The following is a 12,991-nucleotide window of genomic DNA, read 5'->3' as shown; positions in this document are numbered from 1 at the left end:
GACCAACTAAGGCTTGCACTGTGAAATAGAATATGCTGAACTGAAGTTCTATCATACAATACAAATAATCTATTTGCCCTTTGTCCAAGTCAAACAATCTTCACCAATTACAAAGCCTGAGAAACTGCCAAATGTTTGGATATAGAACCGGAAATGATAAAGAATCAAATATGTGGAACTAATAACTGTGACTCGGTCAGATCTAAAACTAAACCAGTTCAAAGAGCCACACACTTTGCACATATAAAAGCACAAACCAGCTAAGGCAAAAAACATAGCAACCAAACTTCAGTTCCTTCTAACACTCACCCTTTAGTATAAGCTTAACCAAAGTACCAAACCAAGCAAGCATAGTAGTTATTGCTCTCAAAGAATCACCCTTTAAGCCTAATCAATTCAGGAAACAGAAAAAGCTCAAAAGGGGTAGATGGCAAGGAAGAGAAAGGTTGGTGAAGTTGTGGAAGAGAGAAACATATGTGAGGGAACCATGGCTTGGGATGAGATGATGAAACAAGCTGCAGCACTTGGAGGAGTCCAAAGAGCCAGAAAGAGATTTGTTGGGGTGAGGCAAAGGCCATCAGGTAGATGGGTGGCTGAGATCAAAGACACCATTCAGAAGATCAGAGTGTGGTTGGGGACTTTTGACACTGCTGAGGAGGCTGCAAGAGCCTATGATGAGGCTGCATGCTTGCTTAGAGGTGCAAACACAAGGACAAACTTCTGGCCATGTTCTCAATCTTCCACAAGTCCAGCACTTTCATCAAAAATCACAAATCTCCTCCTTCAAAGGCTTAAAGAAAGGAACAACAACACTTGCTCCTCTTCCTCATCCTCCACCTCCACCTCACTTCTCATCAACCACCAACATATGCAACAAGAGGTTGATGCATATGGTGATGGATCAACACAATTCTCAATTGACCAATTCACTGACTTTCTCAATGACCCTGAAGATTATAGCACCAGCAGCAATGACTTCATCAACAACAGTGCACAGATTGACTACATTACTAGCAGTTTTGAATCATGTTTGTCTGAAGATGCAAAAGTGGATGTGCAATACACAAGCAGCATTGTGACACCACAGACTTCAAGTACTGATGACAGCAACTCAGGAGTGGAGGACAGTGAAGAAGAAGGCACTGATTTCAGGTTTCTAGACAACATTGCTCCACCTGGTTACTATTCTCCTTTTGAGATGGCTGAAGAGATGGAGGAGCCTGTGGAGGCAGAGAACTATGGTGGTGATGAGCCTTCAATGCTCAGAGCTATGATGAAGAGAATGACATATGAGAGGAAGTTCTCAGCTTCTCTCTATGCCTTCAATGGAATACCTGAATGCTTGAAGTTGAAACTTGAATCAGCAAACATGAAGGGAAGAGGAATAATAACTGATCAATTAACCAGCCTCCAAATGGCCTGCAGCAAAAACAGGCTTGAGAAGAATGAAGAGGAGAAAGAGTACATGGCAACAATGGATGGGAAACAGGAAGAACAACACCAACAACAAACAACAACAACTGACATGGATTCTTCTAGTGTTGATGGAGAACTGTTACTTTGGAATTCACTAGATCTTCCTCCAATTTGCTTTGTTAACTTGCTAGAAAACGGTTCATTCAATTAGCAATATCATTCATTTTGTGCAACATTATTTATGCTGAGAACAATTATATTGTAACATTAGGCTTTGTAGTAAGCATGAAGTAATATCTTCTGCTCATTGAAATGCTTTATATTTTCTTATTTTATTCATAGTTCTTAGTATCGATGAGTAACATTGAATTTTATTCTGTAACAGAAGCTAGTATTGACAATGAATTTGAGACTAGTATAACATGACTATGTCTTATCTTTGCAATGTATTCCAATTTAGTTGAAAAGGGTTTTGGCTTATGCCATGCCTTATTATACATTATTGTTGATAAAAAGAATTAGAAAAATGTAAATTATTATCTTTGTTTCTTTATTTTTTTTGTCCAAATACAAATTTTATTCAATAAATTCATTCCTGGAAGTTATATGTGAACTCCTAATGCCACATTCATATAATTTGAAATTACTTCATTTTTATTTTTGAGCTTAATTTTGATTTTTTTTTTTTGTTAAACAGTGAAATATTTTACAGGTTAAGCTTAATAGCTAATGAATATTAATATATTTGGACATCTTTTACTGTGATAAAATTATGCATATGAAGTTGTTAGTGCGTGTGATTATGAAGTTTTTAGCAAGGTTTCAATTTCAATAAACTTGTAGATTAAGAAGAATATGGTGAGAATAGAAGATTCAGTAAAGCTAACTGGTTAAGTTCTTTCGATGAAGATTATTCATCTGAAAAATTACACTTTATAGCCTTAAGTGTTGTAAAGCTTATGAATGAAACACTCTTTCTATGTACAAGAAAATTCATGGATTGGCCAATTAATAATATAAGCAGAATTTATCAATGAAAAATTATTCTTCAAATTAAGAGTATAATGTTATATCCTTCAAATTATCCTTCAAATTAAGAGTATAATAAAACGTAAATTAATAATATTTTAATTAAAGTTAAATAATTTTCATGGGGTTTAATAAATTAACTATTTATATAAAAATCTGGAAGTAGTATATCTGTCTGTCCTGGTCTTTGTTAATGGTCCACCGTTTGCTGAAATCTAGTTTAGTTTTAAAGTTCTTTTTAAAATATAAGATTTTAAATCAATTGTGTACTAGTAATAAAACTTTTTTATTGATTAAAAAACATTTGTACAACACGATTGATAGTAAATTTATTTGTTTTAAAATACTCATTATAAAGTATAACTTAATGTAGGTTTTATATTTATTTTACCCTTGCGTTTAGGCGTACATATATTGTAGTATATGACTAGGGTGATCAAGATTCTTCTCACTTTATTTTAATATTGATTATGTAGGATTTAAATATCAACTAAATAGTTTCATGACAATTAAAAACTTTAACGACTCTTTCTCATCCTTACAAGTGATACTTTGTTTAGTGTGCCTGACATCACCACAATTATCATAATTCAATTATCAAGCAAATAACCGTTTTACTTTCTGTCTTTGCTAAATTAGTTAATTTTTATTTTAGTTTTGACAATAAAGAATAAAAAGTAATTTGGAATAAATTTATGTGATCAAAATTAAATTACTTTACAAAATAGCAAATTAGAAACCCGAGAAATTTGAGTCATCAATGCAAATAGACCATTTTAAAATTGAAAGAAAATTAATTAAATTAAATTCTCATTCATTTTACATTCCATAAAATATTAAAATTCTTTATCAAAACCCTGACCTGACTAGTGAAAACTGTGTAAAAATGCACGAGAAATGACCACAAATAAAACATTTAAGCATTTGAAAAGGTTTACAAACATCAAAACTACCGTTTGGCGAAGTTAACCATATCTGGGGATTATTAAATCAACCCAAGAATTTTCAATGAAATTCTCTACAAAAGCAACATCCAACCCTATGCTTCAAACAACACATTACAGAACAAATCCATGGAAAACCATATAAAACATGTCATCACTCACCATGTGAACACTTGTGGACCAATATTGTAAAATCCCAAACAGGCCTCTAAGGCAACCATTCCTACCCTGCATTTAGTTCATGACTCTATTGACAAATGTTTTGCACAAGTTAGTTAATGTATAAAAAAATAAAAGATGTAGAAAATCACATCTTTAAGAAGCCAGATTACTTGTTGACATTTATACTAATTCATTTCTAACATGTCTCACTACCATGGAAATGCAACTCAACATGAAGGTAGAAAAGAGAAAGGGGCGTGGAAAAGGATAATATAATCAACATAGCAATATATAAAACAAGCATCAAGCAACCTGATTAATCATAACTAATTATGAATGCCCGAAAAAATATGGTTTACACAGATTCTAAAATACATAAGCCATGATTTACCAAATAAAATGCATCCATAAAAGGAGCAGTAATTGAGTAGGGAAGCGGGGAGAAAATGCTTATCTGCAAGCTCATGTTCGATGCAGCCTAGGCAAACAACCCCTCGGCTTCCGAGCAACAGACATAAGCAGTCAATTACAACAATAAGTTCAATACCATAAACAGATGTCTCTGTTGGAGGAGAAAGCTTTCATTAAAATCTCAGGGATTTGGGGGGATAGTGAACATTAAATTAACTGGTAAAAAGACGGACCTAGTCAGACACCATGATTTCCGAAGCAAATGCCATATGTAGGTTGCCTCAATCATGATAACCCATAAAAACTGGGGGTAGGCTAAAAGTACCGACAAATAGATATACCCATACTGAACGGGTACTGGTATGTACAATGTAAGCTTATTCACATGCAGCACGAGGGCTCCTTTGTGACTTATGAGCTTTATGCTAGAGAACACGAAGCTGTGAAAGGAAAGCAGCACAGAGATCCAAGAAAAGAAACTGTGGGCCCTGGACCCTCTGAAGATCAAGTAGATACTTCTCCTCACGAGCTTTGTAAAGCTGCCAAAGAAATTATCAGACTCTGAGAACGTTCAAATAAAAAAAAAAATGTGACAATAGTTCTATCCAATAACGACAGAAGAATAAGTATACAAGAAAATCTCATTTACCAAATTATGGACCACTAGCATACTAGTCATTGCAATGAAAGTATTATTATACTGTACACCCAAAGAACAAGTCTAATTTTCTAATATTAAAAACAAAAGAGGTCGGAGGAAGGGAAATACTAAGGCTCTTAACAAACGAAAAAAATACCACCAACCTTGTCAATAAACATCCACATTTAAATCCAAGCACAACGGATATTATGGTTGTCAAGATAAATTACCTGCACTTCAAACTTGACCACATTTGACTTAGAAACAGCCTCATCTTCAACAATGCTGGAATCATTTCCAAAGTAATGATTACTATGCACAGAATTGTTAATCATTCCTTCATGATGACTGGGAATGCTAGCAACCCATCTGCACTTCATGTTATAGTGTCCAATCTTCTTCCAACAAACATTTAATTCTTGCAGAGCTTTAAGGACCTCGGTCATTATTTCACGTGGTTGTGCTCGAGACTGTCACAAGTTAACAAACATAACCAACAAAGGCCTCAATCACAAGTCACCGCCAAACAAGTACATCAGAACTTCAATATTTCTTATAGAAACTATCAATAACAGAGAACGCTAGCAGTTTAGTACCACATTCTATTATTGACTGAAATTGATTGAAAGTGACAAATTTGAGTCTCAAATTTTATATAATGACTCACGATGTAATTTCCAATAAATTTAAACTAATAATACAGAATGTATTAGAAAGAGTCTGTTGCTAGAACTCATTAAAAATGACAATTTGAGAAAACTTGCACGCTTAACACCTTCAATCAATTTAGTACCACATTTTATTATTGATGGAAATTGATTGAAAGTGACAAAAATTTGAGTATCAAATTTTATATAATATAACTCACGATTTTGTAATTTCCAATAAATATAAACATAGAATACAGAATGCATTAGAAAGTCTGTTGCTAGAACTCATTAAAAATGACAATTTGCAAACAAGTTGCACATAACACCTTCAATCAACAGATATGATGCCTCACTCACAAGATAGATGGAACCAGTTCAGGACAATTGACATAATTATTTCATTATAAGGCTGGGAACCATCTTGGTGATAGTAGTATAAATTAGATACACTAAGCATGAAAAAATAAACTTGATATCTAATCCGGTTCAGTATGAAACAGCTAGTAAGTAAAATATTACACCTGAAGCCCAAGGGCCCATTTTCTCTCAGCAGGGAACTGTTGCCGCATTCCTACTCCCTGGTAATCCATATACCCTGTGCTTTGGTGTCCAACAACTGGAGAAGGAACTTCACTGGAATGTATCCGATTGAAACCAGAATCCTATGCAGTCACATTACAAAAGAAAAACTTATAAGCCTATCCCGTTTTAAAAGAAACAAATGTAATATCAAGAATAGAAAACCTACAATGGTTATATCACAAACCCACCATTGTCTCTTGAAATTCAGCTCCAAGATAACCACTAGATACACGGAACCGGTTGTCCAATAACAAATAGTATGTTACAGTACCCTGAAATTCATAGACAGAGATAAGAGACAATCTGGCAGGTACACACTTAAGGTGAAAATGAAGATCACAAACCTTATTTTGTATTCTGTTTGCAAGAGATTCAACCAATTGATTCCTTTCAAATCCCATATTAACCACTTCTTGAAGAATCTCCTCGTCAATCTACAAAACCAGGATATTCATTGATTTTCTTTTCTTTGATTGAAAAGAACAAATCAAGTAACAAACAATCTGTAATACTTTGTGTTTGATGTTGAACTATGAAAAAAAAAAATACATACAAAGTCCACTGAAACATTTAGTATGCTACAGAAATGCAAAAAGAAACGAAAACCATAAAAGGTATATCGTGATAGGATACTATGTTATGGGCCTAAATAAGATGACCTAAAAGTTGGGTTAGACAATTATTGCATTTGGACACGGCCCAAAGAAACATGTGATCCAAATACTGCATCTCAGAAGGCAATGGAATGGCATAAGGAAAGGGAATTATGATGAATTGGCAATTTGATTAGGAGAGAGGTAGGAACATAGAAAAGATGTGTGAAGCAAGTCAGGTTATTTTTTCTTTTTACAGAAGTAGAGATAGCTTTCTTGAAGGACCTGAGGGATTTGTTGTGAACTTAAAAGAGCTTTGGCTCAGTTCTTTACAATTCAATAACACTCATACACTGGCTTCTGTTCTTGAGTTGAGTGTCCTAACAGATGGCTTGCAAATATACTCAACGCTTGTATCTAAGCACTTTAATATAAAGGTAGTGTATTTAGACAACATAGAATTAACAAATAATGATGCAAGCAGACTATTTTCACGAACCAAGGTCATTTGCAAAAGGAAAATGAAGTTGACAAATCTAATGAAGCACATAACTCTTTGGGCTCAGCTTATATGATTCAGCAAATGCAACATTTTACTTCACCTCCAACACAACTGGAGTAACTTACACATAGTTCAAAATACATTGACAAAAGCATAAGCTTTTTCCACCAAAATTTTGGAAAGTGACAATCATGTAAAATTAAGTATACAAAAAAACTATTTGTGACAGTAATAGAATAAAACATCTGTTTTTGTAAAACTGAGTGACATTTGTCACATTAGCAAAGCGGTTATTTCTGTTGCATATTGTTGAATTTAGTCCCACATCAGTGAAGGCTGCTTCCCAAGCATCATGTTTGTACTATATAAATTGTATCTCTCATTTTGAGAAATTAAAAAGGAACAACAGAATTGGTATTTTTCAGATTTAAATTTTCTGTTTTTCCTTAGATCTAAGTTTTCTTTAGTATGGAACATAACCTATGATGCATCAATACTTTAATTTGTGTTACGACTTATCTATAAAATATCTAATTTATAAAGTACTGATACTTTTATAACGATAATAATTTATAATTTTTTTGTTTTGACAACATTTTAATACATGTTATTTTAATTTGGATCACATAATAACAATCACATGTTTATTATGTTTTTAAAAAATTTAGTATATTTTTCAAAATGCATATATCACGTACAATTCAGATACACATATTGTATCCGTGTATCATAGGCCACAACCTAATAAAGAAGAAACCCAAAAACAAGTAAAATCCAAACCTTTTTGGCTTGTTGCAGTGTATCTGGTGGTGGCACTGCTAAATAGCGTGGCAGACGAACTTGGAACCATGGGTGATGACGTATCTCAGGTATGGTCATCCTCTTCATGGGATCCACCACAAGCATCCTTGGTATCAAATCTCTAGCACCAGGTGAAAGATGACTAGGAAGAGTATATATCCCACCCTACAAGAAAGGGTAATTAGTAAGGTGTGCACACAAGAAAAACTAAATCTGTTTACAGATAACATCATTTACTGTATGAATATGCAATGGATAAATCCAAAATCATCATCACATTTTAACATACAAGATTAGACAAACTAAATGAAATAATATAAATCTTTTTTTAGTGAGTCACCGAGAATTTTTAACTGTTGCAGGTTACTAATGCCTTTAGTAAGTATTATAAAGATAATTTACTGATTTTCCGAGGAGTGTTTCATAAATAGAAGTGTTATCGATAACCAACTAGTTTTTGCAATGTAGGAGGAACAATATCAACCTTCCTTTAAACAAAGACAGCAAAAGATATAATAAGCATTGACCTAAAGGTGTTAAACCACTCTAGATTTGTCAAAATCTCCATCAGCAACAATGTCAGAAAATAACTTGACCTGAAAGTGGCAGGAAATTTGACCACCAATCTTTTGAACATAGACAGAAAAAGGAAAACTGAGAGCAATATTACCTTTATCTTTTTGAAAAGATTGGGAATGTTTTCATCATCAAAAGGAAGAGTGCCACAGAGAAGAGCATACAAAATTACACCACAGCTCCAGACATCTACTTCAGGTCCAGCATACAATTTCCCAGAGATAACCTATTAAAAATAGTTTATTCTTGGATAGATTAATCACAAAAGGAGGTAAAATTCTCAGAAATAGTGGTGTAGTAATAATTTTAATATCTTATTCAATTACAATCCAATTATTTACAAACCTCTGGAGCCGCATAGTTAGGGCTTCCACAACTTGTCTTAAGGAAGTGACCATCACGCATGATATTGCTCAAGCCAAAATCAGCAATCTTGATATTAAATTTGGAGTCCAAAAGTAAATTCTCAGGCTTCAAGTCTCTATGAACAACCATATTCCTGTGACAGTACTCCACACCAGAAATTATCTGCTTCGAATGTTCCATAACACAAGTTAGATTATATAATCAGCAACAAGCACAAACTTCTGAAGTGCAAAAAAATATTAAAAATTAAACCTGCTGAAAAAAATGGCGGGCTTCATCCTCTTGCAACCTACCCTTCTCCACTATGTAATCAAAGAGCTCTCCAGATTTCACGTACTCCATAACAACAAATATGTCTGTTGGGGTTTCTATGACCTCGTAAAGTCGTATAATGTGATGATGCATAAACAATCTTAAAATTTTGATTTCCCTTCTAACTGCAACAAATTGAAGTAAAAAACACTGAGAAGAAAAACATTACAACGTCTAAGCATATTTGAGAAGAAAAGCATTACAACTTGTAAGTATATTCAACCATTTGCTAGTTACCAATAGCAAACATGCAAAATATGAAAACCATAAGTAAACTGATTCAGCTATTAACTCTACAACAAATTAAAGGTAAGAAAAATATAGATAAAATATTTAATTCTTAACCCCCCATCCCCACACACAAACAGTCAATGTCCGGCCACACAAGAACATTTCATTCAATTTTCAATGATTTCAACCAACTCTAATTGGCCGGAGTTAAGGCAGGCTATGGATCACAACAATTAAGGAAAATTTTCAACAATATCCAACCAAAACATAGTGGTATAAACATGCAGAATTTTAAAACTAATGATATAGGAAAGCAGCTATACATGTACATATACATATAAACTTGACTGAAAAGTATTGGAAGACTGAAAACAATTAAAACCAGGTCCCACAGTTAGACAAACAGTAAATATTAAATCTATGCAAATGACTCAGACCTTTTTCTTCCATTTCCATGTTTCTTATCTTGTGGCGGTTAAGGATCTTTATAGCGACTTTATGACCAGTCAGTACGTGTTCGGCAATTTTCACCTTGCCAAAGGATCCAATGCCAAGTGTTTTCCCCAACTTATAATTTGGTAGAAACATGTCCACACTTCCACCACCACTGCGGCCAGTTGACCTGTCCATTTTTATAATCTAGAGACAAATTCAGAAAAAAAGAAAAAAAATAGAACATGAGAAATCAGACACATAAAAGTATACAATCACAGATTCACAAATGAAAATTAGATTGAAGAATTTCATCAAATGAAACAAAAATACTGGTACCACGAATGAAATGGTCAAAAAATGCTAAGAGCTTTTGTAATAATTGTACAAATTCCATTGGCATAACAAGCACAGCTTTACAGTGAGTTAGTAAAACTTCAACAAGGTCTCACATAGTGGCATGCGGCAGCTAAGAATAAAAATACTATAGCAAGCTGTGAAGCATAGACACGCCTCCTCCAAACGAGGTGTTAGACACTCTTCATGCATGACATTTGACAAGCACATGTCAGTTTCTGAGTTAGATTCCTGATAGCTTTGACTCATTAAGGTATATAGATCTTTATTTTCCATGAAGGATTGATCCCTACCCTTCCATATAAATCAAAACTCATATTGATAGAAACTGTAGGAAGTACGGACTAAAATCTGATTCAAAATTTTAGCGGCATTGTTTTAACTCATTAAGGTTCTCATTTGCTTTAGTCCCCATAAGCTATGGACAGTGATGTTAAAAAGCAGCCAATGTGGATTTCTCACTGGCAGCCATTAAATGGCACCGGCATGGCAGGTTTCACATGGTTATGGAATCCAATTTTCATGCAGTGACTAACACAAAAATCAACAGTCATGGCAGAATCTAAGACAAAGATGGGAAAGGAGTGATGAGAGAAAAAAAACAGTCTTAGATTAAAAAACAGAAGCCCGATCCTAAGCCCAAATTTAGAAGACCCTAAACTCCCAACCCACGACCACCCACCTAAAACCCAAACTAATTGTATTTTCTCAAACAATGAGCCCAAGCCGCAAGCAATGACTCTGCTTTTCAATGAAATGTATCACTAATCCCTTATACATACCTTTCAAGTGCAAGTAAGGCACTCACCTTTAGCACCTGCCAATTAGATCTGTTTCCAAATAATTGTCACTGTAAGGTTTTTCAGAGGATTAAGAAAGTTATAACTATTTAGAATTTTAAGACAAAAATAAGTTCCATTTTACTACATTACTATCTCATTTCATAAGTGTTTTCTCATTCCAAAAGTAAAATACCAAAAAGAACAAGGATAAGTTGAAAAAAGTAATGAATAATTTGGGAAACCTGAAAACTAACAATTATTTTGATATGGACAGAGTAATTGATAGCCATAAATAACACAGTATGCCCAATCGTCTAAAGTGTTGAATGTTACACTGAAGAACTGACAAATGGTCTAAATAAATTACCATCAATGAGGCTCTGATTTCATGGAAAACACTGCTTAATTGCAAGCATATGGTGTACAACTAAGGATATAATTTTTCCGGCATTTAGTTGGTGTAAAAAATTTCACTTATCATAGAAGAGTTGACAGAGGAAAAACACAAAACATATGCATCATAAGGCACATCTAATTTGTCGCCTCATGCTAATTGAGGTACTACCCAGCCAATCCCTGTGGCCCCTTCGGCAAGCCCTTTTGGTTCATCGACGGCACACCCTACCAGTAGCGGGAGAAAAAAATCTCAAACTGTACAGCCATCTAATATGCTAACTTTGATGCTAATTGGGACAAAATAAAATCAACAAAATTGTCCCAAACTCGACGCCTTATTTCTGTTAGCCAAGCAACCCATTGGCACCTTTCTTCCGTTACAAATGCAAGCTAGTTCTGTGAGGTGGCAGATTGGATCGCGTTTCCTCATTACCGCTGATTGAGATGCTGCCCCAGCCCACACCCGTGGCACCTTTAGCAAGCCTTGTCAGCTCAAACAAAGCACACTCTACTAGGAGGTGTTAAAAAAGATTCAAAATATCCAGACATCTAACGAATTGTCAGGTCTTTGGCAATCTTCTTTACGTCACACACAAGCTACTGGCACCTCTAGACATGCAATGCAACCTACTGGCACATACCTCTCTTCTGTTAGACATGCAATGCAACCTGCTGGTGCCTCTCAGGTCAAGGCAATCGAAACCCCTCAGGGCCTCAAGTCAACCTCAAGCCAAGACAAAAGAACCCCTCTTCTCAAAAACCTACCTCCTTATATATCATACCTTAATCAAATCCTTTCCGGTTTCCACCAAATATAACATTTTTTTCTCAAGTGTTCCACACTAGCATCAAATCAAAGGAATCAAACATTCAACAGACGCGAAATGCCGCAATCTACCATATCCTAATCCCCCCGTTTCAAGAAATTCCAAACGAAAACACACAATCAGGCGTGCAAAATGTATTGAAACCGACGCACAACAACAAACAACACGAACTCAATCAAAAACAAAAACAAAAAATCTGGAAAAAAAAACATTTTAGAAGTTGAGTCGAACAGATTGAAAAGGAAACGGCAAATCGAGGAAACGAAACAGAAGAGAAAATCGGAATGAAGTGATCTGAGGGGAAGGGAATGCAGAGAGAGGAGACAAGGCATGAGAATTAAGATCCGAGAAAGGAATAAGAGAAAAGGCGAAATTGGAAAGAGGGAAGGCACGCTCACCGAAGCAAAACGAAGGTTAGAGTGGTGGATTGTGAAAGAAGATACAAGAGAGCATTGTTTGCACTCTTCGTTCGTGCGCTGTTGCTATTATTACGGTAAGATGCTGCGTTTCTCTTACCCCCTCTCTTCCCTTCGCCACGCAATTCATCTCTTTGTCTCTTTCCTTTTTCTTTAACTCTCCATAAATATAAATAATAATAATATAAATAATTTGTGTTTTTTCTAAAAGTATAAAAAAAATACTAATTAAATTTTATTAAAATGATATTTTTATCATTTAATTTTTGTGTCCAAGCATATTGTTATTCAATTTAAGTTCAATGACATATGATCAATATTTTTACTTTTTGGTCTTCCATTTACCAATTTATTTGTTTTTTCCTTTCTAATATTTTATAATTTATCGTTCAATTTTGTGAAAATAAAATAATAAATACATAAAAAAAGTTGAATTATAATTTTAAATTTGTTTATTCTTTTTACAAATATCATCTATTTAGATAGTTATTATCTTTTATATATCTATGATTCATTTATTGTGTTTGATGAAGAATTAAGCTTTTAGCTAATTTACTTAGGAATAT

At 34.3% G+C, this 12,991-nt stretch overlaps 2 protein-coding genes across 3 annotated transcripts; one reads left to right on the top strand and one right to left on the bottom strand.

Annotated features, from left to right (window-relative positions):
- On the top strand, positions 1-1,837 carry LOC124820053 (uncharacterized). The gene has a single exon (XM_047291682.2). The coding sequence runs from the start codon at positions 428-430 to the stop codon at positions 1,625-1,627; it is 1,200 nt and encodes a 399-aa protein (XP_047147638.2). The 5' UTR covers positions 1-427; the 3' UTR covers positions 1,628-1,837.
- Positions 1,838-3,841: 2,004 nt separating this feature from the next.
- On the bottom strand, positions 3,842-12,556 carry LOC124820051 (SNF1-related protein kinase catalytic subunit alpha KIN10-like). 2 transcript variants are annotated; one of them, XM_047291679.2, is made up of 11 exons: positions 12,408-12,556; positions 9,653-9,854; positions 8,925-9,109; positions 8,652-8,834; positions 8,401-8,532; positions 7,710-7,895; positions 6,179-6,268; positions 6,023-6,106; positions 5,774-5,914; positions 4,833-5,072; positions 3,842-4,501 (listed from the first exon to the last, which is right to left on the bottom strand). In XM_047291679.2, the coding sequence occupies exons 2-11, from the start codon at positions 9,843-9,845 to the stop codon at positions 4,388-4,390; spliced, it is 1,548 nt and encodes a 515-aa protein (XP_047147635.1). In that variant the 5' UTR covers positions 9,846-9,854; positions 12,408-12,556; the 3' UTR covers positions 3,842-4,387. The 2 variants fall into 2 exon arrangements, with proteins under 2 accessions (XP_047147635.1, XP_087954754.1); XM_088098628.1 differs by having other exon boundaries at positions 6,023-6,268.
- Between the last annotated feature and the right edge of the window lie 435 nt (positions 12,557-12,991).

Source organism: Vigna umbellata, chromosome 9 (assembly GCF_029865625.1).
Source record: "Vigna umbellata cultivar VRB3 chromosome 9, Vumbellata_1.0, whole genome shotgun sequence".
Taxonomy (NCBI): Eukaryota; Viridiplantae; Streptophyta; class Magnoliopsida; order Fabales; family Fabaceae; genus Vigna; species Vigna umbellata.
The sequence above is the reverse complement of the archived record's forward strand: the minus strand, read 5'-3'. Positions and strand labels throughout refer to the sequence as shown.

What these genes read in the sequence shown, in the direction of transcription:
- LOC124820053 (XM_047291682.2), top strand. Translation starts at nt 428, where the DNA reads ATGGCAAGGAAGAGAAAGGTTGGTGAAGTTGTGGAAGAGAGAAACATA.
- LOC124820051 (XM_088098628.1), bottom strand. Translation starts at nt 9,845, where the DNA reads ATGGACAGGTCAACTGGCCGCAGTGGTGGTGGAAGTGTGGACATGTTT. An exon ending in ATCTTTTCAAAAAGATAAAG is followed by an intron (nt 7,896 to 8,400) that starts GTAATATTGCTC and finishes CCTTTCTTGTAG; the next exon opens with GGTGGGATATATACTCTTCC. An exon ending in CACTGCAACAAGCCAAAAAG is followed by an intron (nt 6,269 to 7,709) that starts GTTTGGATTTTA and finishes CTGGTTTTGTAG; the next exon opens with ATTGACGAGGAGATTCTTCA.